Raw genomic sequence first — 22,861 nt, 5'->3', positions numbered from 1 at the left:
AAAAAAAAAAAAAAAAAAAAAAAAAAAAAAAAAAAAAAAAAAAAAAAAAAAAAAAAAAAGTTAGATTTTAATTAATAATCCCATAAGAAATTACTGTCTCCAATTCCCATCTCGTCGATAATGTTGTTGTTGTTATTGTTGTTGTAGTAGCTGCAATCGTCCATGGTTCGTAACCATGGCGGTGGGTAAACCCAGCCATCTGTGGAGTCCATGAGGACGAACTCGTTATTAAGGTAATTGGTGCTGAGACTAGGCAACTTGACGATTTCGCTGAGCTCGTCGGAGTCGTCGGTGGAATATTGAAAAGGGTCCATGTGGGCGGCCTTGGCAGCGGCGGCTTGAACGTCGCGAGGGGCGAATGAGACGGGGCGGGGAAGGGAGTGAGCGAGTTCAGGGAAGTTGAGAGTAGCGGAATTACCTTTGATGGACAAGGCAGCAACGTCGTGGGCTCTAGCGGCCATCTCTGGGGTGGGGAAGGTTCCCAACCAAATGCGGGATTTCTTGCGAGGCTCGCGGATTTCGGAGACCCATTTGCCCCAAGCGCGCATTCTTACGCCTCGGTAGAGTGGGTGCTTGCTGGAATCACGAACGCGCTTGTTGTTGGGGTTGGATTGGGCGTTGTTGGAGGAATTGAAAGTGGTGTCAGAGGAGGATGGTTGGGTGATTTGAGATGGTTGTGTTGCTGACATTGTGTTAGGCGTTGGGGCGTTGGGGCGAGGGAAGTGTTTGGTGAATCGATTGGGAAATGGGTCGTGGAAGGTCTTATAGTATAAAGGTGGAGAGAGGGGCACGAGAGAAATGGGTGTTTCTGATACTTGTTGCTTGGCCTAAGATGCGTAGAGCGGGGGCGGTGGTCCCTTTCAACTCCCGATTTATTTTTGCTTCTTTACAGATACGCTCTTTTGCCATTTCCACAAATTATCTTACACCAAAGACTGTCTTCTTCTTCATCTTGAAACTCCCAATTTCACCATTCCTTGTCTCTCCTTCCCATAACTTCATTTACTCCTCCACATCCTATCTGTTGAGAGGGGAATAAAACATTATTTATAAGAGCATGAAAACTTTTCCTTTAACGTACGTAGAAGAAAAAACTCAAAGAAGACAATATCGGCTATTGGTGGGCTTGAACCGTTACAAATGATGTCAAAGTCTCGAAAGGGAGGTGGATTGTGAGGTCCCACATCAATTGGAGAGGAGAACGAGTGTCAATGAGGACTCTGGGTTCTGGGTTCTGAAGGGAGGTAAATTGTGAGATCCCACATTGATGAAAGAGGGGAACTAGTGTCAAATGAGAACACTAGGCTCCAAAGGAGGGTGAATTGTGAGATCTCATATCATATAGAGGTGGAGAGAGGAACGAAACATTATTTACAAGGGTGTGTAAACCTCTACATATTAAAATCTCGAGGGTAAACCCAAAAAGAAAAGTTTGAAGAGGACGAAAAGAGAAAATCCAAAAAAGACAATATTTGCTAACTATCAGTGGACTTGGGCCATTACAGAGATCCAATAAGGAAACTAAACATTATTTCCAATAAGGAAACTAAAAGTAAATACACGAAAGCTTATATTCAAAATAGACAACATCATCTCATGTTCCAATGAGATAAGGATCGATAGTTTGATTGTAACCTAATTTACCATCGTAATGACATAGGTTTAACTACTATGTTCCTTCATTTGTTAGAAGAAACCAAACATGGTAAAAGATCATAACTAATCTTACTTACCAAAAGATTAGTTATGGTTAACCTATAGTCCATAAATAATGTTAGCCTACATGCCATTGCCAAGATAAAGCAATAACTTTTACTAGGCAGTAAAGACGAATCAAATAGGTTCATCTTTTTGTACGGGTTGCGAGTACGTTTTACACCACGACAATTCCACCACTCTTTATACAGTAAAAATTAAACGATGAAATTGATGTGACAGCTGTTATGTTAAAATGATAACACATACGTTAGGGTAAATATTTTATCTTGAAACATATTTTTACAATCAATTATGTAATTAAATTTTATACATTATTAGCGGTCGGTATTGGGTTACGTGTGCAACATATGTTTGGAGTTGTACGGGGTACAAAATATCATTTCAACCTCCCCATAAATTGGAGGTTTCCATGAGATTCATGAATCCGTACTAATCCAAAACATAATATGTACACACATATATTTACAAATTACACGTGTTCGTTGCCTAGAGGTACACATCATCATTCATCGTACCCAATGGCCTCTTTTTGAACTTGCTCCAACATTAACGGCCCATGTCTAGATGGGCCTTCACTTCTCAGGCCCATTATCATCTACAAATGCTGAAGACTCGAGTCACGTTTGAGAAAAATATTTTAAAAAACGTGAACAAAAAAAACTTTGATAACATATAACCTAATAACTAGTCATGTCCATTGGGGTATTTTATCTCTAACCGGTATAAGTATGATTATAGTGACGGGTCATATACTCTGGCACAACAAGAATAGTAAAGGTCAATCTAACATGAAAGCAAGTAAAAGCTGTTTGGAACAGGTATGTAACCATGGATAATACATTTTGAACAAGCATGATCGAGATCGAGAACCTAAATTTTAAGTTCGAAATCATTTCAAGTGGGCACGAAAATTGATCATATATTGAATCCCCTCAACCCACATCTGTTTTTCTCCTTTCCCACTGCATTCAAATTCTATTGTTCTATCTGTTGTTACAATGCCAAAGTAAGCCCTCGGCTCGCTATCCGTCTCCCTTTCCCTCCCGGGCCACGCCGTAACGTTGCAGTTCACACCCGAGATTACGCCTGAAACAGAAAATGGTTCATCAGTATACATGTTGTGTAGGCAACTGACAAGATGATTTGTTCTTTGAGTGAAGCTTTGTCTTACATTTTTTGTTCTTTGTAAATGTTGCTGCCATATGCCTGCTTTTCAATTTTGCCACAACCTGTAGACATATATTCTACTTCTGAATACTTATTTCCAATTGCAAGAGTGATGATGAAGAGAAGATTAGCAGAGTATAAAGAAAGAAACTTGCTGTAATGTTATTGTTAAATAGAAATTGACACACTTTTCTTGACAATGGACTTTAATGGACTTTGCGATTGTGCGGTACTCACTCTCAACATTAAGTGAGTCAAACCAATTAGTATTCCTGTAACAACCTAAGTCCACCGCTAGCAGATATTGTTCTCTTTGGGCTTTTCCTTTCGGACTTTCATTCAAGGTTTTAAAAACGCATCTGGGGAGAGGTTTCTACACCCTTATAAAGGATGCTTTGTTCTCCTCCCAAACCGATGTGGGATCTCACAATCCACCTCATTCGAGACCCAACATCCTTACTGGCACAATGCCTCGTGTCCACTTTTGTCAGGGCTCAGCCTCCTCGCTGACACATTCCTCGGTGTCCGACTCTGATAACATTTGTAATAGCCCAAGTCCACCACTAGTAGATATTATCCTCTTTGGGCTTTCCCTTTCGGGCTTCCTCTCAAAGTTTAAAAAATGCGTCTGCTAGGGAGAGGTTTCCACATCCTTAGAAAGGATGCTTTATCCTCCTCCCCAACCAATGTGGAATCTCACAATTCGCATCACCTACGGTCGAGCAACGTATGCTCAAGCCTTTGACCCTGTTTGAAAAGAAGGTTTTACGGTCGGGTAACGTATGCTCAAGCCTTTGGCCTTGTTTGAGAATAAGATTTTAGAAAATGGAGGCAGAGAAATTTTTGAAAGCGAATTTGAAAGTAAGAACGAGAGAAGATTTTAAAAGTAACATTATATAACTATAAGCAAAAAGGCAACACAACAACTTAAATAACGGAAGAATTCGACAACTACCAACCATTTCTTGTCTTACCTGCCAGTTTGAATTTATATTGAAAGAAACTTGCTTCCAGTGGAGAACCCCTGTGACCACCATGTTTCTAGTCTCAGTGAGATAAACATCAGAATTTGACACTTTGAGACGATATTCAAGTTAAAATGATCTAACCAATACCTTTCCTTGTGCGTTTGAGAAGCTCTCCTCCTCTGGAAACATGGTTGATTGCTATCAAGATGTTTGATTCTTTCCCTTCTTCTTCAACTTTATCCTCACCCACTCCAAAGTTTGTGCCTCCCAACCCTTTTTCAAGCCTTGACCTTAAGGTTGCAGCTCCTCTTAAAGCTGCGTTAATAAAGAAATGTTTGAGAGTGATATGGATTTTGCTTCATCAGTTGTGAAAATTAGCTGATTATTAGGCTTTTTCCAAGCAACCTGTAGCTGCTCCTGCTGTTAGGGTCATGATATCTCCATTAGTTCTAGCATTGATTGCAGAGTTAACTACATTCAAGATATGTTCATGGCTAGCTCCCATTTCCTCTGCCATCTCTATGCAATGAGATGCGACAAGGGCAGCTGCAGAAGCCATGGCTGATGATGTCTTTGAAGGCCATTTGTGATTACCCGATGATGTTTCACAAGATAAGAGTGATGCAATGAATGCTGCTACTGAAGCAGCAACACCTGCTACAGATACAGCTGCATGTAATTGAGCATTCTGTGATCTGATTTCCTGCTTCTTCCTCTCCTTTTGATCCTTCATCCACCTCCCCAATGTTTTATTACCTCTTAATATGCTCTTGTATAGCTGCATCAAGGGAACAAAAATGATGAACATGTTATCGTAACCGCCCAAGCCCAAGCCCAACCTCACCACTCACCGATATTGTTTTCTTTGGGCTTTCCCTTCAGGGCTTTCCCCAAGGTTTTAAAATGCGTCAACTAGGGAGAGGTGTCCTCTTTAGGCTTTCCCTTAAAGTTTTAAAACGTGTCTACTAGGGAGAGATGTCCTCTTTTGGGCTTTCCCTTCGGGGCTTTCCCTTAAGGTTTTAAAACGCGTCTACTAGGAAAAGATGTCCTCTTTGGGCTTTCCCTTTAGGTTTTAAAACGCGTCTACCAGGGAGAGGTGTCCTCTTGGACTTTCCCTTCAGGGTTTCCCCTTAAAGTTTTAAAACATATCTACCAGGGAGAGGTGTCCTCTTTGGGCTTTCTCTTCAGGATTTTTCCTTAAAATTTTAAAACGTGTCTAATAGGGAAAGGTATCCTCTTTGGGCTTTCCCTTTAGATTTAAAACGCGTCTACTATAAATAGGTTTCCACACCCTTATAAGAAAAACTTCGTTCCCCTCTCCGACCAATATGGGATCTCACGGGTATACTTTGCTTCTTCTTTCCATGTATGTGTAAGTATTTTGAAGTATGAATGAGACATACCCCATTTCCAAGTAGTTGCTGGTTGGAAAGGAAATCTGGGTTCAATGCTTGGTGAAGTAACAAAAGTTCCTACTCAAAAGAGAATGCATGTGCAATTCAGAGAGATACTCTGTACCAATATAACAAATGTGGCAGCAAAAACTAATTCGTGTTGGTGGTGTGTGCTCGAGTGTGGGCTGCAGCCAGCTTCAATTAAAGTACCTTCATTTCTTCACTTCCTCTTGGTGAAGCTGGAGGACTATCTCCACTGGGTAAGTGTCGAAGTAGCTGTAACATTAAACATAATTAATCAAAAAACAGGAGGAGGATTTGACCCGTTATGTATCGTCGTCAACCTCATAGTTTATAAAGCGTGTTTGTTAGGGAGAGGTTTCCGCATCCTTATAAGCAATGCTTCGTTCCTTCTTCAACCGATGTGGGATCTTACAATCCACCTCCCTTGGAGGCTAGTATCATCGCTGGCACGCCGCTCGGTGCCTGGCTATGCTACCATTTGTAACGGCCCAAACCGGGGCTAACAGATATTGTCTGCTTTGACCTGTTACGTATCGTCGTCAGCCTCACGGTTTTTAAAACATGTCTGTTAAGAAAAGATTTCCACACCCTTTTAAGAAATGTTTCGTTCCCCTCTCCAACCGGTGTGGGATCTACATGTCTTGCTATGGTTGATATGAGATATACATTAAAAATATAAAAGAGAGGAGGAAGAGGTATCTCACTGGCTCACTCAAGACTGAAGAATTTGAATCATGTGCATCAGCACTAAGAAACCCAATCACTGAGTTCTGAAGACGACTAGGAGTATCATGAGCAGTGGAAAGAGCCTTAGAGAGCTCTTTGGCAGACAGGCTCCAAGATCTGCCAAGAAATTCCATGGACTCAATTGGAGTTTCAGGTAGAACAAACGAACCCGGCAACCAATTTGCAGGGCTATTTTCATCTATGTTCTCCAGCCGAGTTGATGAACATCTAGCCAAACATGAACTCACTGAAACAGACAATAACGTTTAACCAAAGTAATGAGTACAGTAATGTGAAGAGAAGTGACTATGGATGCATGGCCTTACTTTCACTGTCTGAGTTAAGAGAGATGACCATGACCAGTTGTTCCTTCAGTGAGCTCCTGAGGAAACAAGCGAGCCTCATTTGGGGTATTTAACAGAGAATGATGAAATAGAGGTATGGAGATTCTGTTACTTTATTGAGGAAAGTGAAAGCCAAAAAGAGTGCACGAATTCCATAAACATATATAAAAAGAAAGGACCCCATTACAAGGCCGATGGTGCATTTGTTTCTCAGCGGCTGTGTTCATGATTGCAATGGCTACTCATCTCTGTTCTTCATCGACTTTATCAGAAAGTAAAGTAACAAATCTTGAACAGAACTAAGCAAGCAAGTAGTAAAAAGAACGTCACCTTATTTTGCTTAAAGTTATGGCCTTTTTTTTTTTCATTCCCCGGAATAAACTCAGGTCCTGTCACAATTGTTTCTTTATTCACTCAAAAAACTAATGTAAAAGGCCTATGAACTTACGTCGAACAGTTAGCCTGCATTCGCAAAAGGAGCCTGAGATAGCTTAGATAAAGAGAACCGTATCCTCAACTTTTACTGCACACAAACATCTGATGATTGATTGATATACATTTATACCATATTCCCAACACGATATCCCACTTTAACCAAAGCTTTTAAAGTGTGCAAAATTTAAAATTGTTAAAAAGGGTTACATAGTTTCGTTTGCAAGATCCCACGTTTGTGGAGGAGGATGAAACATTCTTTATAAGGATGGAAAACCTCCTCCTAATAGACTGCGTTTTAAAAACCTTGAAGGGAAACTAGACATTGGACAATGTGTCAGTGAGGAGGTTGAGCCCCGAAAGGAGGTGGATTGGGGGTCCCACATTGATTGGAGAAAGTTACGTTTTAATATCGGCTAGCGGTGAACTTAGACTATTAGGACCGTACCTTTTGGCTTGTCTAAGAGCCACCGGGAACCGATAATATATGATAATGATGATCAATAATTACGATAATCATAATGATAATCCCAAGGATGGCAGACCCACCATTGGAAGACGCCATCTATGCCCTTTGCAACTTTCATAATTGCTGCTGTTATATATAATCATAGAAGCGGGACATAGAGCACTATCCCTACCACCTCCTGAATCTCAGCCACTCAACAACAACAACAACAACCATTCATATTTCTTCATCAAATTGTTCATAAATTTCACAGAACAACATAAAGATTTGATCCTCACGCTTACATTTATTGAACTAAAAACAGCTACTAACAAAATAATTGGATGTTGATCAAAAGAACAGAATTTGATTTAGTGGCACCATGTGGTTAGACCCATAATTTGAGGAAGGGGCAAAGGCAGAGTCAGTTGAAGCACAAGGATCATTATTAAAAGTGGCGAACAGCATTCATAGCATGCCAACCCCAAACCCAGGCCACCGTTTTTCTTTTACCTTCATCTGTGGAAGCCTTACAGTGAATCTTAGATTTTGCTGTCGGAAAAGAGATTTTATACCCAAAACAACATCAACACCAAACCCCATTACTCCATACACCATTAAACAGACACCCAATTCAGTTTCAGCTTTCAGTTCTTCATAATATGGACACAAAACAGAGTAAGCATCATACAAGTCCCCCACAAATACTGAAAACAGAGCGAGGGTAGCTGATAGAAAGAACACAACTAAGAGGGAGGAGATGAGGAGCAGGAGAGTGAGTGCAATGAAGCAGCCATAGAGACAAGCAAGAGCTATCAGATCCAAACTGGGAACCATTGGATTGGTTCCTCCTGCAATCTTTTGGAACCCAGTTTGGTAATGGTTAAAAGTTGAGAAAAGGAATGAGGATGGAGTGAGGTGCACTTTATGCTATGCTTGGTGAAATGAACTAAAGAAGAGGGAACTGAGTTTGTAGCGGAGAATTTCATTGGATTGATTGCTGAGCAAGGCAAATCCTTGCTTGTTCTTGTTTGCCACAAAAGAGAGTAAGAGAAGAAGGAATCTAGTTTGGACCCATTTCTGAGAACACAGACTTCTATCAATCATGAACAAGATTATGGAATTTAAATCATAAAACTAAGAACCCATCAAATCAAATTGAATGATCTGTAAGTGTGTACAGTAGCAAGATCAAAGCAATCCAGTTTGACGCCTAAAAAAAGTGATTCAAAATTGGTGACTTTTGCAATGAAAAAGAAATGAACTCAAAAGCCAGTTCAAGGATGGTTTGGCAATTACAATCTCAGCAGCTGGGTCCTTCTGTACAATATGGAATCAACAAAAGTTCTTTATAAGAAAAGGACATCAATATTTGAATGAAACTACAGGACTTCCCTCCATAAGCTTCGCCATTTGGACAGAGTAAAAGCTTGCAGTAGCTACATAAAGTGAATGTTCAGTCAATATATCTGAGAAATGCTAGCAGTAAGCGCACCGTTCGTATCGCTCACCAACAATGCCAAACAATCCGAAGCAGGAGAAACAATTTGAAAAATAATGGTGGACAATGGAAGGCCATCTGAGCTGATCGAGGGGGCGTGCTATTGTGTAGCCTTTTCTGGATGACATGAGGATAACCATCAAAGTTAACTCATTTTGGTTTTGAATTGCAGACAATAGAACAAAACTTTTAAGTCTTTGTGAAGTCCAAAAAAGCCAAGAAGAGAGCTTCAAGTACTCACCTTCCTTTCAGATCTTGAATCTCATGTAAGTGAAGCCGTGACGTCGAGAATGTTCTTCATGAGCCATTTGTGAGGATAAACTGCACTTGACGGTTTAAAATTGATGTTCCAGACCATGATTCTCGAGCAGTCTTCCAGTAAACCTTCCATTTGGCTTTCGTCTTCCACAATTTGCTCGATGAAGTCGCTTGCCTAGAAGAACATATCCATCAGTTGCCAGTTTTTTAGGTGCTACATATATGAAAATAATGGAAGATTTGATCTACTTTTTTGTCATTTCTTATCCTCAAAGCAGTACAATTTCCAACTGGTTTGAGAATAAATGAACAGGAATAAAAACTAACTTGGAGGCCATCTCTGATGGTATCGAGCTGCCTAACAGGTTCTAAAGTGCGTCGACGCCACCTCTCTGGATCCCAGAGTATGGTGCTATTGAAAGCAAAGCCTGATATTTCAGCATGAAACCTACGAAGTCTCATACTTGACTCATATACGTGCCATCCAATTACAAGACTTCCATTGCAAATGGGGCCTTCCAGAATGGATCTACTAGCACCCCCTAAGAGTTTCGCCACTGGCCAAGTTCCGAATCGTCTACAAATGAAAGTTTTTAAATAAATGAACTAATGGTAAGAGATACAATGACTACACATAGCCTAACCAAAGAAAAAGCATGTTTAAGAGAAGATACAAACAGTTGGTACCAACATAATATCTTCCTGTGTATGCAGAGAAAGAGAACAGCAATGTTGACTCCACACTTTTTGAGTTAAAGAACAAATTTGTTCTCTGTATTACGAAGACGATCTTCGGAAAAAAGAGATCACAAGTTCATGCTTTTAGACAGGAAATTGCGTAGATAAGAATGTGCTAGAAAAACATGCTATTCATAGGTAAGCAGGCAGGCCGTGCTGCTCATGTTTCATGATAAATGTTAATCTGACAGATCCATACTATAACAGCCCAAACCCGCCACTAGCAGATATTGTATTCTTTGAGTTTTCCCTTCAAGGGCTTTCCCTCAAGATTTTAAAACGCGTCTGCTAGGGAGAGGTTTCTACACCCTTATAAAGAGTCGTTCCCCTCTATAACCGACATGGGCTCTCACAAGTACATTGATAGTAAAAAAATATTCAAAGAGCAACCTCGGGTTTGATATGATCTAGTTTCTTAGTATTATCTCGAGCACTGAGGACACTACGAAAAATACATGTACAAGAATGAGGCAACTGATATGGTATATAGGAAATGGAAGATGAGAAACTTTTATTAACATATCTTCCTTGAACCAGAAATCTCCCAACTTAATTGAATCAAAACTGAGAAGAAAAAACTGTATGTACTAAGAGCCATTATAGCATTTAGTCCATCCTCATTGGTGCATACTCAAACAAGGCAAGTATTTCATAAGCATTAAGAAATCATAGCAAAAATACCTGATCTCCCTCATTTGTTCGAATAGATCAACCAAATAGACGTTATTCTCATCTGCAAAGTAAACGATTCCATCAAGGCGGTGTGTTTCAATGTGAGACAGGGCTAGATTTCTTTGATGAACTCTTCCATCTCTCATATCAGTTAAGTTTTTATTGCAAACAATATGTCTATACATAATCCCAGTACTCCTCAGTACAGCAGCTGTTTCATCTGATTGGGAGAACATCTCCACAACTATCCATAGAAGAGGCGGTTGGACCAACTTTAACGTATGCGCCAATCGATTAAGATAATAGGACTGGAGCGGATGAGCAGACGTCGAGGTCACAATAATCAGTAGCTTTCGAGGCTCTAATTCTCGAGCAATTACGAGGCTATCCAAATTATCATAAGAAACGTTATTATGCATTAGCACCTCTGATTGTGTGGGGCTACTCTTAGTGTTGGTGCTGCTAGAACTATTCTGAGGCACAGAATTCTCATCAGTGGAGATCCTATCAAACTGGAAAGCTTGATATTCTGACATGACATTCATGGATAAGTTGGAAGATGCAAAAGGGGTAAATCCAGCAAGAAACCCAATGACAAAGCACATAAAGAAATGGAACATAGCCCTCTTCCAAACTGGTACCTTTGATTTAGATTTGTCTATTGGTCTAGAAGACCTTGGTGAGTAGATACCAAGAGTGGCTGCTTGGGTCTTCAATGAGTTGAACAGGGAGTCGTGCAGTCCAGTAGATTGAGGGTAGGTTTGAGGAGATAATGAAGACCTGCACAGGGGAGAACCTACTGAACACGCTTCTCCATTCATGGAAGCTCCCGGTCGAGGAACAGGGGACAAGGTTCTTCTAATAGAAGCCATGAAAAGAGAAATCTCACAAACCCCAGATTCCCAATGCCACTATTACAGACCAGAGCTCCAAATCTACACCGAGCTGAGCTTTCCCATTGCAGCTCATCCTAGTGAGCTCTCAGTGGCATGTCGGAGAGTTTGACCCATCCATCCAACTTTCCCCAAATTAATGGACTCTTCAAATCCAATTCCAGACCAGACCTAAACGAACCCCAAGAACCTAGGAAGCCAATGATTGGAACCGTATCAACAAGTTCCAAAATCCTCCCAACATTATCAAACAAACCCAGAAAGAAATACACAAGACACAAAAAACCCAAGTTCCAATACCTGAAACAAGAGCGTTTTTAACACTGAAATGGCGATCAGTTCCTGCTGCAACTAAATGGGTCGCCGTATAACACGCAGATTACATAGACAATCGGGACACTATACACAAATCTTCGCTGTAGAGCTGGATTTTAAAGCGGACTAGACCACCCAGTTGGATTGGAGCTCGTACTCAACTACTCTCTCACCTCTCTCATCCCCCAATAAGGAGATTCAGACAATGAATAAAAAATATATGGTTTTCTTTTGTGAGTTGGGTTCGCGTCAGCGCCGGTGCTGGACCAAAAACGAGAGGCATAGGCACATATGGCTACAATTCAAAATGGGTAGTAGTAGATATGGAAACATGAAGCCTCTGCCTGCTTCCCACCGAGGCCTCAGAAACCAATGGGTTTTAATTCATTACCACCCTTGCTGCACCCATAAACATGATTAACTCACTTTTGGGAATTAGTTACCAACTGATTTTATATTTTCCTTTTATTGTGATATGCAAATGGTATTATTTCTATAAATTCATAGCATCCTGGTTCTTTTATTATTGTTATTCCTCATTTAATAATTTCTTGATGTTCTTATGAGCTCATAACACCATCTTCAAAAATATGTCATCCCATCCATATTTTATTATATTTTGTGGAGAAATTTGCACATAGTACGGTTTTAATTTGATCAATAATGTGATCAACTAGTCTCGTGTAGTTTGTTGAATATTATCAGTCTCCTTTGTTATTGATATCAACATCAATATTAATTGGTGTCGAATCCTTTGATATTTTAGTTTTTTTGCATGCATCAAAATTTTAAAATTAATGCATACAAACTAATGTAATAGCTCAAGCTGACTATTAGAAGACATTGGCATTTTTGACTCATGACTTATAGCCGTCAGTCCCACTGTTTTAAAACGCGTCTGTTAGTGAGAAGTTTACACTCTTATAAGAAATGTTTCGTTCTCCTCTCCAACCGATATGGGATTTCACGAGGCGGTGTGTCAACAAGAAAGCTTGCACTGAAAGAAATGGATTGTGAGATCCCATCTCTTGATTGGAGAAGGGAACGAAACATTTTTTATAAGAGGGTGTAAACCCGTCTGTGACATAGGTGTTTTAAAACCATAATAAAATGAAGAAATAAAGAAATAAAGAGGGAGAGTGAGCAATAATTGTGGGTGTGATGTGTTGTACCATAGTATCGCCCTTTGTGAGACACGAAAAACATAGAGAAAGAGTGAAGACATTATTAACCCATTTCAAAGCAACCCTTGGTTCAGATCCTATTCATTTCCCCTCTGGTTTTTTTCACCATTTTTGAAAACGCCATGAAAACTCATCAACCAAAGCTCAAAACTCAGCTTTTCTCTTGCGGATTCTTCGGCCACTGTACTCGCTCCGTCCTCAGCCCCACCGCCTCTCATTCCCCTTCGCTCCCTTCCCTTCCCTCCGCCTCCGACCAACCCCCACCCCACTCCCGCCGTCCACAGCTTCTCGATTCCGAATCCTCCTCCTCCTCCGCCTCCCAAAGCTTCACCCAATGGAGATTCCCACTTCCACATTCACCAATTTTTACCCAACACCCTTCAATTCCAGACCCACCTTCTACTTTCTCCATTCCTCCGCCACCATCCATCTCCGCAGCAACCCTTAAAGAAATCCTCCACCTCGCAGAGCTCCAACTCTGCTCCGCCTCAGACTCCGACCGCCTCGCCGCTCTCCAACTCCTCGAACGCTCCTTGGTTCCCGACCCATCTCTAGACCCTGACTGCACTCCCGAACTCATGCGCGGCATAATCGCAAATTTGAACACCAAAACAGGTTCGAAACCATCCACCAAAATTTTGCTAGCCCTATGCTTGGCAGAGAGTAATCGTCACATTGCGGTGGAGGCAGGGGCGGTCGGCGCAGTGATAGAATCGCTGCCGGAGATGGAAGACCCCGCGGCAGAACGAGCACTCGCGTCGCTCGAACTTATGTGTACGGTGCCTGAGGGAGCGGCAGAGGTGAGGGCCCACGCGCTCTCTGTGCCAGCGATGGTGATGATGATGGGAAGAATGGCAGCCAGAGGGAAGGAGTCAGCCATAAGTGTGCTTGGAGTTATTTTCGACAATGGGGTCTCGCCGGAAGCCGAGTCCGCGGTAACAGCGCCGCCGGAGGAGGTGGCGCGTGCTGTCGTGTTGGCGCTGCAGGGAGATAGTAGTGCAAGGGGGAGGAGAAAAGGGGCGAGGCTTCTGAAGGCACTGGAAGAGCAGCAAGAGGGCTCCTCCACCGCAGGTGTAGATCCGGCGACGGTGGTCGGCCGGAGTTGAGCAATCCATAATTGGAGATGAGAGATTTATAAATTGGTTTGTTGAGTCATTAGAATCGTGTGAAGTTTGATGAGTCAGCGGCTGTTCTTCTGTGTTGTCTGTTACATTGCAAAAACTTAATCCTAGGTTTAAGGTTATGTGTTTTAATATTATTTTATAAATCACATTAAAAACTTTGTTCTAATTTGTTTTTATATAAATTACTCGTTACTTATAATGTAATTATAAGTTATAGTATACCCTATACCCAACAACAGCATAAACTTAGAAATTGTAACGCTAATTTGTGAGATACCACACCTCCTTCTAGTAGGCGTGTTTTAAATCCGTGAGGTTGAAGGCGATACGTTACGGGCAAAAACAGACAATATTTGCTAGTGGTGGTCTCGAGGATGCTAGGCTCCTAAGAGGGTAGATTTTTAAAACCGTGAGACTTATGACAATACAAAACGGACAAAATGAATAATGGGCCCATGGGGTGAATTTTTAAAATCGTGAGGTTGATGGTGATATGTAAAGAGCCAAAACAAACAATATCTGCTAGCGGTGGTCTCGAGGACGCTAGACTCTAGGGAGGTGGATTTTTAAAACTGTGAGGTTGATGGTGATACGTAACGAGCCAAAATAGATAATTGGCCCACAGGGGGTGGATTTTTAAAATCGTGATGCTGATGGTGATACGTAACGGGTCAAAATAGACAATATCTGCTAGCGGTGGTCTTGAGAATGCTAGACCCTAGGGAGGTGGATTTTTAAAATCATGAGGTTGACGACAATAAGTAATAGGCCAAAATGGATAATGGGCCCACAGGGGTGAATTTTTAAAATCGTGAGACTGATACGTAACGGGCCAAAACAGACGATATCTGCTAGCGGTGGCCTTGAGGACATTAGGCACCCAGGAGGTGGATTGTGAGGATCCCACACCGGTTGGAGAAGGGAATGAAACATTCCTTATAAGATGTGCAAACCTCTCCCTAGTAGACGCATTATAAAACTATGAGGCTGATGACATACGAAACGGGCCAAAACGGACAATATCTAGTAGCAGTAACTTTGGGTTGCTACCTAATCAAAGTGGTTGTAGATGTTCATGGTTCCTAAAAGGGTGTTCGAGTTTCAAACTTTCAAAACCTAAATTTTAGAAAGTTGGAAATGTGGTGTATGCACATGTTCTACCTATTGTTTCTTACAAAGAATAAGTAGTTAAAAATAAGCAAGTTCAAAATACAATTAAAACATGCAATTAAGGTTAGAATATTGAGCAATTAAATGGGTTTTAAAAGGGGTGGCAAAGCAGCAATGCGTGGGGCTGCGAAGGGCCAGGGTGTGCGTGTATGTGATGCCTTGCTGTGTATGAGCTGAGAGAGGCTGACATTTGGCTCTTCCCCTCTGTACCCTTATTTTGTTTTGATTCATTTTTGAAATGCCCATACTCTCATATTCACCTTATAATTCCACCTTCTTCATCATTCATGGCCCTACATAAATTTACCCCCTACTCATTATGGGCACTCACACCCACATTTCCCCCCAACCTTCCCTAAATTAGGAGAATCCTATCTTTGAAGGGACATTATTTACTCATTGCTTTCATTCCAATTCAAACCATCCAAACATAATCTCAAACTTCGAGTAGGATTGATTCTCCTACTCAACCCTCGTGTGAAGTACACGTTTAATTTAGTGGGTCAGTCGTTGAAACTAGTATGGTATTCATTGGGTGACTTTCTAATAATTTTTCTATAAGTATGTGAACACAATTTAGATTCCAAAGGGTAGCTTGTATGGAACCAAATTACGCAAAGAAATAGCCCAATTCTTTCTCGAGAAGAGATAAGAAAGAAAGATGCTCAATATCCTTTGATTGGATAGTTGACCTAGCTCCTTGTTGTTTGAAGAAGCTCACTTAATATTTTTTTCACGAAAAGCAAGAGATAACAAATCCAGTCTTTCACTAAGATTTCGAATAGCTATCACAAATTCAAGTTGATTATCTTTTGCCACTTCCTCAGGGAAAGACGATCAAGCCATTCTCAATCATGGTTCTTGAGAATATGATCCTCCATATAATATACAAAAAGAAACCCTAATTTCGATCTTTAAAGGCCTAGAAAAACTCGAACAACTCAAAAGTACAGAGTTTAGAGAGTTTCTACATAGAATTTAACTTAAACCCAGATTAAGTTGAACCGTCACGAGTTGATCGTACTTGTTCTTTTCGATTCGTTTCGGGATTTGGATAATCAAAGTTGGTGAGTAACCGAATTAAACTAGGCTTTTGGTTTCTTTCCTTTGTGACATTTCCATTGAAAGACATCCATGGATCATCTCTTATCTGCCATGTCTGAGGCTTTTTTCGGTCAAAAGTAATTAAATTAAATTAAAAGCGAGGCCAGACCCAGACCCAGAAGTACTATTTGAGAGGCCATGTTTTTGTCATAGCCATTTTAGTATACCATTGGGTATAAATGGCAGAAACCCTTTGGACAACACAAGAGAAAGAAGCATTGATGTGACCACCTTCTACCTGCCAACTGTGTTGTGTTATATGCTTTAAAAGAGCCATGAAAATGTTATGTTTTTGTAAGCATATTTGCTGAAATTTTTGTTGATTTTTCACACCTCATGCCTGCTGCCATGCATGTCTCGTAGTGTTCTTTCTTAATCATAAAAGTTGTACGTTCCTTGAATATCTTCTTTGAAAGAAGTCTCCCTTTCTAATTAGAACGATTTGATCATAACTCATTTGATGTAACAGCCTAAGTCCACCGCTAGCAAATATTGTTTGTTTTAGCTTGTTTCGTATCGCTGTCAATTTCACAATTTTAAAACGCATCTATTAGGGAGAGGTTTTCACACCCTTATAATAAATGTTTTGTTACTCCCTCCAACCGACGTGGAATCTCACATTCTACTCCCTTGGAGGCCCAACCAGGGCTCAACGTCCTCGCTAACATACCACCTGGTCACTAGTTCTGATACCATTTTTCGATTTGAGCCTCTCACAATTGATCAAGACATGTATACTTATGGTTGAATTTCTTCAATTTACAATTTATTTATCTTAAAACCTAAGCTCGGATTTTCTTTGGACATTTTTTTTTTAACTTGCAGCTATTTTGTTGGAAATGGACAATTATTTATTATGCAATCAAATAAATATAATATATTGAATATTAACAAATATGGAGACGAAATTAGGGTATTGCCAATAAGTTCTTCATTAGGGAAGTAAACAAATAAGTAGTTAAAATAGTGACAAATCAATTTTTAGACAAATTGTTGTTTCTAATAATCATCATATTGTTAGAAGAAATAGCATTAACACGTGAACAGAACAGAAAAAAAGAGAAAAAGGGTTTTGAATTATTTATTTATATCATATATATACATATAGATATATCGAAATAAAACATCATGATTGGGTACCAACTATGGAAACGTGTGAGATGCCTCGGTAAGACTGTAAAAATCCCTTCATAACAGACGCGTTTTAGGGTAATATCTGCTAGCGGTAGAGTCCATGCAATATCGACTAGCGGTAGGGTCCGACTGTTACATAACACCTCACGCAAACAAGGGGTAGGATATTATCTGCTTGGTTTGAATGCCTGGATTTGCCTTTCAAGAACAAGCAGACGTTTTTTTTTTTTCTTATTTCAAGCTCACTCCAGCAACATCACAGTACAAATATATAGTTCATACAAAAACTACAAATATTAGTATTCCCAACACGAACAATCCAACAATGAGCGTCATTCTAAGGAGAAATAGCTAGCTAATTCTCTGTTATTCCTTCTCACACTGCTGACCCTCATCAGTGCAAAAAACCGACTTAGCTTACCTTCGTTCAAAAACCGAAGAGTAGGACTCAGTGTATATACATAACCTTGTAAATAAGTATAACAACGTACAACATACACATCAAGCCAAAATTGTTGCATATACAATAAGTGTACTGATGAACCTCAAGATTCATGTAGTCTTATTATGTACAGGCCTTGCCTCATTCCGAACATGCCATATCTGCAGCCATTCTTTGTTGAAGAGTGCCAGAACGAGGGTGAACACAATAGCGTAGGAAGCTACCAAACCATAGATATGACCCTTGGGTGCAATGGCAAGTTCATAATCTAACCGGCAAGACATTTAAAAGTTCCCAAATAATGGAAAGGAACCATTCAAAAGTTGAAACCCAGCTGAAAAATGAAGAAAATGCAATTAGATGACTTCAAAAATGTATTTCGATTCATTTCAGAAGACAAGACTTATAGAGTATTACCAGCTTGTTTTTCATGAAGATGATCTTACAACAGCATGCTTCATATTCCTCTTGCGTTTGCGCCCATCCATGTTATTCAAGTCAGGCGTCTTTTTAGATATCCTTTTTGAAAACTGTAGATCTTCAGCCCCTATCATGTATACATTTCCCGCCTCTGGTATGCTGAACTCAGCAGGATTTTTATTAATGCTGCAGATTCCAAACTCAGAACCAACTTTTGAATGCTCCAACATTCTTTTAGTACCATGGCGCTCTATTATACATTGTCCAGGATTTTCCACTCTATGATATCCACTCATAGACACCAAAGAACTAGAAGGACCGCCAGATTTCTTTTGCAAGCTATGAATGGGAAATACTCCTTCATTGGAGCCTAGACTACCACTTGTAAGTACACCCTTCTGTGATTTTGGAGCTCTGTTCCATGTTGAAGTGGAACACTTGGTTATCTCTTTTTGTTTACGTTGTAATGCAACTTTACCTGTTAAATCAGCAACTATTTCACAACTTTCATTTCCTATGGAAGGAGAAACTGATACACCTCCCATTGAAGCACGATGGAAACAATCGTGGGACTTCTTTTGTGGGTGGATTTCACCATAATAATCAGACAAATAATTTATGGTATCAAAGGACTTGTGCAAACCATTATCCATCCCAGAAATATCCTTAGCTTTTGGCTCATGGGAAAAAGGTTTGTTGGGAAATTTTGGGTTATCATGCGTTTCACTGCGCTGCATTCCTGCATCCATAAGGCTGAGTAAATGCATAGCTGACATGGTTTCATTAGAATACAAATCCAATGGCCCCCTCTGGTTTCGGGGAAGCTCAATACCATTAGAATGGGAAGGAAATGGGTACTTTGCACTGGTCCTGCTGAAATTTTCCAAACCATAAATACCATCATCTTTTTCAAGATTGGTAACTTTTGGATTATGGTCTCGATTCATAGCCCCTTTTCTACTTGATTCAGGACAGTTTTTACTAGCATTTACACTGGTCAACTGAGATGCAACCTTTCTAGGAGTGGTAGGTACATATGAATGATGATTTGGCAGGGCTTCTGTCCATAGATGTGCGACGTCTACATTGTTTTGTGAAACAGGATGGCGTGTGTTATTCCCCCTGAAATATTGCACCCTGGAATGAGAGGAATCCTGATCTCTCAGACCCCCAGTGTATTGGCTATATTGAGAACATGCATTCTCACAATTACTTCTTGCCAAAATTTTGACAGCATTTGATGACTTACTTTCAGAATGTCTAAATGTAGGATATTCTGGAAGGATAAGAGTCTGACGTAGGTGGTCTATGTTCAAATGTTCCGCCTCAGTGTGAGAAAAGTAATTACCTGAACTTTGTTTGCCGTATACCACACTATCTCCTGCCGTCTGCAAGTTATTTCTCAGATTCCTAACCTGGGATTTCCAGTTGTGACTGATTTTCTCCTGCAACGAGCCACTTTTGCCACATGCATTACTGAAATTCATGATTTGAGCTTTCTTTGAACTTGTCTTTGATAGGGATTTACTATTTCCAGAATTATCGAGGCACCTTTCATACTGATTTTTTGCCATGAGCTCAACAATTTCCATTGGAATGTCATCTAAAGATCTTTGCTCAGATATCTTACCAACCGTATTCTCACTCTGTTTCATCTGAGCTGCCAAGTGCTGCTGAATTGTAATACTCTTTTCAACTCTGTCCACCCTGGAATTATCCTACAAAACCAGAGTCTAGTTAAAGAACAAAACCTGAAATTTCAATTGATAAAATATAGGGAGATATGAAATAAAAGAATAAAAATAAAAGATATACAAGTTATTATAAGGAAAAAAGAGGGTCTAAGAAACATAATAATAGTAGAATTGTCATAAATGAATGTTAAACGATTTATGGTTCCATATGTAATTTTCAATGACTTATTAAAATTGAAGAGTGATGCATGTACAAAAGTGTTGATGCAATTATAAGTTCCAAGTTCCATGAAATATAAAACAAACAAGATTTCCATCTTTAGTACACAGCTTAAGAACCTAGCTACTTGTAAAAATTTTGCAAGTTTTCCATTCATAAAAATTAACACATCTGAGGATTGAACATGAAGAGGAATAATTAGAGATCAAATCTGAAGGCTTTAATATCAAGCAGTAGAAACGTTTGAGACTTAAACTCAAAGTTCCCTCAAAATACTATAATAGAGCAGTGATGAGATACTGGTGGTGGAAACTTGTAGCTGAAATGAGTGAAACAGGAAGCAAAAGATCTTCAGAGACTTTGCTTTAGCAAAAGGCCAAGAGGGAAGTGAAATTTCAAGAAATGTAATAGCTTGCCACTCTCCACTTCCAAAATCTTGTAAGAGAATAGTAAATAAAGCATTAAGAAAATGAGAAAATTCATAAGTTCCAACCAGATACGATTTATAACCTTTACACTTGAACTTTTCATATATTAACAACTACATAAATTCATTCGGCTGAAGTCCTTAAGGCATTAAACAAAACACTTAATGTTTGCATCGGTGAATGATTCCATTGAAAGCCATGAAACGTTTAGTTACGAAGCTATTTGAATCAGATGAACCATGCAGAATGCAGCTAATTTTAAGAAAAAAAATCCTCATGCATTATGAGTGCATCATAGTTTCTTCTATAGGCTACAATAACAACACAGTATGGAAGAACTGATACCATTGCCTGCAAATGAGACCAGCTACCATCATTAACTTGAGACTTTGACTTTTGCTTCCCGTTTGGGGTATGCATTCTGCCGGTGGTTATTTTACCATTGACTCCACAATGCCCTCGCCCAGAAAAATTATCTGAATAATTAAAAGCAACATTTGAGTCTTTAAGTTTCTTGGCTTTGGCATCTTTGTTCCTAGCAACGCTTGCTGTGGATGTACTTCCTTGCCAAGACAACAACGAATGCAAGCCATCCTCAGTCTTGAAAATAGACTTTTTGTCATTTCTTGCAGTGGCTAAATTGCTAGTGAGGGAAAGATGCAAACCTCCACTAGGTTCATCCGGCACTGATGGACAAGAAACAACCGTAGGAACATTGTTCCTGAGTTCCCCTTCTTTGTTCCTGAGTTCCCCTTCTTTTGAGGCTGAATCTCTTCTTGGCATGCTATTGCTCCAAGTAAAACCCCGCCTGTCATCAATTATAGGCATCTTGCTGTTCCTCTTAGACAGACTAGAAATTGGCTCAATTCTTGAACCAAATAAAAGAAAAGGATCCATTGCACTGCCAGAAAACTCGTTGTGTTTAAGAGAAATGTCAGACATGTTGCCACCACTTCCTGATGGGATATTAAGAGGGCATGCTTCAAGTTGGATCTTTTTGTTCTTCTTCTTACCATGAATTGATTTCACATCATTCCAACACTTGTTCAAGAAACTTTTCTTAGTTCGTAGAGCAGTTCCAATTAATGCATTTTCAGATTCATTAGCACGAAAAGAATCTGTTGTTTCCACATCTCCCTTCAATGCCTGAATCTTGTTATCCACGTTGTATGAAGAGGAAGTTTCTGCAGCAAGGCAATCTTCATTCAGAGGCACACTTTTCAAATTCTGACCTGACCACCTGATATTCTTTTTGGCAGCCACTGGACAGTGGGAAACAGAAAGCTCTTTTAACCCTTCAGAATTTTCTGAAATCCCATGGGATGAGGACTCTCCTGTAGAAATGGGATTGGTCTTAATATTTTCATTTTCATTCAGCAACTCAGTCAGCAGGCGCACCTTACGAGCCTTTCGACGGTGCAAACTGCCTGACTTGTGCATTCGATGATCTTTCGTATCATTTTCTACTGAAATTTCAGTATGCTCAGATGATGTGGCATCACTCTCATCAAGTTCTGCAGGATATCCATTTGCAGGATCCCTCTCACTATTACATGACCGATTAATTGCTTTTTCTCCTGATGACGAAAGAGCTATCTCAGTTTGTTCATTATGTGCACACAATTTTTTTTCATCATCAAAGACTTCAGGATTTTCATCAATCACTTTGAGATTTCGAATACCAAGCTCAACCTCAGCAATTTCATTTCCACAGAGTAGGTTGCAGTTTTCAACGGATTCTCTATGATCTGGATTAAGAGTTACTGTTTTCCAAATAAGATATAAATTTATGGGAGCAACCAAATATATATTATGAAACTATGAGAAGAGCTATATAAATGAACAGAGAGACTTTTCTAAAGATATGACTGTAGAATTTTCCCCGTATATGGAAACATGTGCGATTTCTTATCCAACTACTATAATTTCAGCAATGATCTCCAAGCAGATTTTTAATTAGCATCATAACAGCAGTAAATTACCTGGATCACTTCTGTTTTGTTCTAACATAAGGCTTGACTCTACTTCAGGAACGATACTGATTGGTATGGGAATTTCTGGATTCAAGATCCATCTAGAGTCAACCTCATAACCTGGAAAAAAACAAATAAAGTGATCAAGAGCCAGAAAAAGTAGGACATTAAAATGGAAGAGTCAGAACAAAGAATGCCTTCAGCTTTCTTTTCTTTCTCAGTAATGAAAGATGGAGGATGGTTGAGGTTGCACACGTTTGTAGATGCATTAGCCACCAAGTCTTTTGCATCAGGCATAGCTAGATTCAAAGATTGCTCAAATCCTGACAGAAAACAGAAAAAATGACAAAGTGAGAATTTGGGGGGGGG

The 22,861-nt window shown here is 39.9% G+C and overlaps 5 protein-coding genes across 10 annotated transcripts in view; 1 reads left to right on the top strand and 4 right to left on the bottom strand.

The window, feature by feature from the left end:
* LOC111476756 (dehydration-responsive element-binding protein 3-like) overlaps nt 1-869 on the bottom strand; it is a 1,359-nt gene extending 490 nt beyond the window's left edge. The window contains exon 1 of the mRNA XM_023120555.1: nt 60-869. Coding sequence (XP_022976323.1) covers nt 72-689 — 618 coding nt within the window. The 5' untranslated portion in view covers nt 690-869 and the 3' untranslated portion in view covers nt 60-71. The remainder of the gene's footprint in view (nt 1-59) is intronic.
* Nucleotides 870-2,420: 1,551 nt separating this feature from the next.
* On the bottom strand, nt 2,421-6,651 carry LOC111476750 (VAN3-binding protein-like). 3 transcript variants are annotated; one of them, XM_023120548.1, is made up of 9 exons: nt 6,325-6,503; nt 5,977-6,245; nt 5,459-5,524; nt 5,258-5,326; nt 4,260-4,632; nt 4,002-4,169; nt 3,861-3,910; nt 2,891-2,948; nt 2,423-2,805 (listed from the first exon to the last, which is right to left on the bottom strand). In XM_023120548.1, the coding sequence occupies exons 1-9, from the start codon at nt 6,401-6,403 to the stop codon at nt 2,609-2,611; spliced, it is 1,329 nt and encodes a 442-aa protein (XP_022976316.1). In that variant the 5' UTR covers nt 6,404-6,503; the 3' UTR covers nt 2,423-2,608. The 3 variants fall into 3 exon arrangements, with proteins under 3 accessions (XP_022976317.1, XP_022976316.1, XP_022976318.1); XM_023120549.1 differs by lacking the exon at nt 5,258-5,326 and having other exon boundaries at nt 2,421-2,805; nt 6,325-6,521; XM_023120550.1 differs by lacking the exon at nt 2,423-2,805 and having other exon boundaries at nt 2,902-2,948; nt 3,861-3,927; nt 6,325-6,651.
* Nucleotides 6,652-8,445: 1,794 nt separating this feature from the next.
* On the bottom strand, nt 8,446-11,925 carry LOC111476751 (probable beta-1,4-xylosyltransferase IRX9H). The gene is made up of 4 exons (XM_023120551.1): nt 10,401-11,925; nt 9,309-9,558; nt 8,965-9,156; nt 8,446-8,840 (listed from the first exon to the last, which is right to left on the bottom strand). Exons 1-3 carry the CDS (start codon nt 11,261-11,263, stop codon nt 8,986-8,988), a joined length of 1,284 nt encoding a protein of 427 aa, XP_022976319.1. The 5' UTR covers nt 11,264-11,925; the 3' UTR covers nt 8,446-8,840; nt 8,965-8,985.
* Nucleotides 11,926-12,755: 830 nt separating this feature from the next.
* LOC111476752 (U-box domain-containing protein 26) lies at nt 12,756-14,073 on the top strand. Its single transcript, XM_023120552.1, has one exon. It carries the CDS (start codon nt 12,906-12,908, stop codon nt 13,887-13,889), a length of 984 nt encoding a protein of 327 aa, XP_022976320.1. The 5' UTR covers nt 12,756-12,905; the 3' UTR covers nt 13,890-14,073.
* Nucleotides 14,074-17,527: 3,454 nt separating this feature from the next.
* The window catches only part of LOC111476748 (protein EMBRYONIC FLOWER 1-like), a 7,685-nt gene continuing 2,351 nt past the window's right edge, over nt 17,528-22,861 (bottom strand). For 2 of the 4 annotated variants that reach the window (XM_023120544.1, XM_023120542.1), the window contains exons 4-8: nt 22,690-22,815; nt 22,502-22,612; nt 20,865-22,282; nt 18,175-19,895; nt 17,528-18,091 (exon numbers count right to left, since the gene is read on the bottom strand). In XM_023120544.1, coding sequence (XP_022976312.1) covers nt 18,186-19,895; nt 20,865-22,282; nt 22,502-22,612; nt 22,690-22,815 — 3,365 coding nt within the window. In that variant the 3' untranslated portion in view covers nt 17,528-18,091; nt 18,175-18,185. The remainder of the gene's footprint in view (nt 18,092-18,174; nt 19,896-20,864; nt 22,283-22,501; nt 22,613-22,689; nt 22,816-22,861) is intronic. The other 2 variants (XM_023120546.1, XM_023120545.1) reach the window with 2 other exon arrangements.

The sequence above is a fragment of the Cucurbita maxima genome, unplaced genomic scaffold (genome assembly GCF_002738345.1).
Source record: "Cucurbita maxima cultivar Rimu unplaced genomic scaffold, Cmax_1.0 Cma_Scf00003, whole genome shotgun sequence".
In the NCBI taxonomy this organism is placed as follows: domain Eukaryota; kingdom Viridiplantae; phylum Streptophyta; class Magnoliopsida; order Cucurbitales; family Cucurbitaceae; genus Cucurbita; species Cucurbita maxima.
Note: the sequence above shows the minus strand (reverse complement) of the source record. Positions and strands in the feature narration are given on the sequence as shown.

Coding starts and splice junctions, on each gene's coding strand:
- LOC111476750 (XM_023120548.1), bottom strand. CDS start 6,403: ATGAGGCTCGCTTGTTTCCTCAGGAGCTCACTGAAGGAACAACTGGTC. Junction 4,170..4,259: donor AACAGCAGGAGCAGCTACAG/GTTGCTTGGAAA, acceptor TTATTAACGCAG/CTTTAAGAGGAGCTGCAACC. Junction 2,806..2,890: donor ATTTACAAAGAACAAAAAAT/GTAAGACAAAGC, acceptor TTTCTGTTTCAG/GCGTAATCTCGGGTGTGAAC.
- LOC111476752 (XM_023120552.1), top strand. CDS start 12,906: ATGAAAACTCATCAACCAAAGCTCAAAACTCAGCTTTTCTCTTGCGGA.
- LOC111476751 (XM_023120551.1), bottom strand. CDS start 11,263: ATGGCTTCTATTAGAAGAACCTTGTCCCCTGTTCCTCGACCGGGAGCT. Junction 9,559..10,400: donor GAACAAATGAGGGAGATCAG/GTATTTTTGCTA, acceptor TTTCATTTGTAG/ACGATTCGGAACTTGGCCAG. Junction 9,157..9,308: donor CCATCAGAGATGGCCTCCAA/GTTAGTTTTTAT, acceptor ATGTTCTTCTAG/GCAAGCGACTTCATCGAGCA.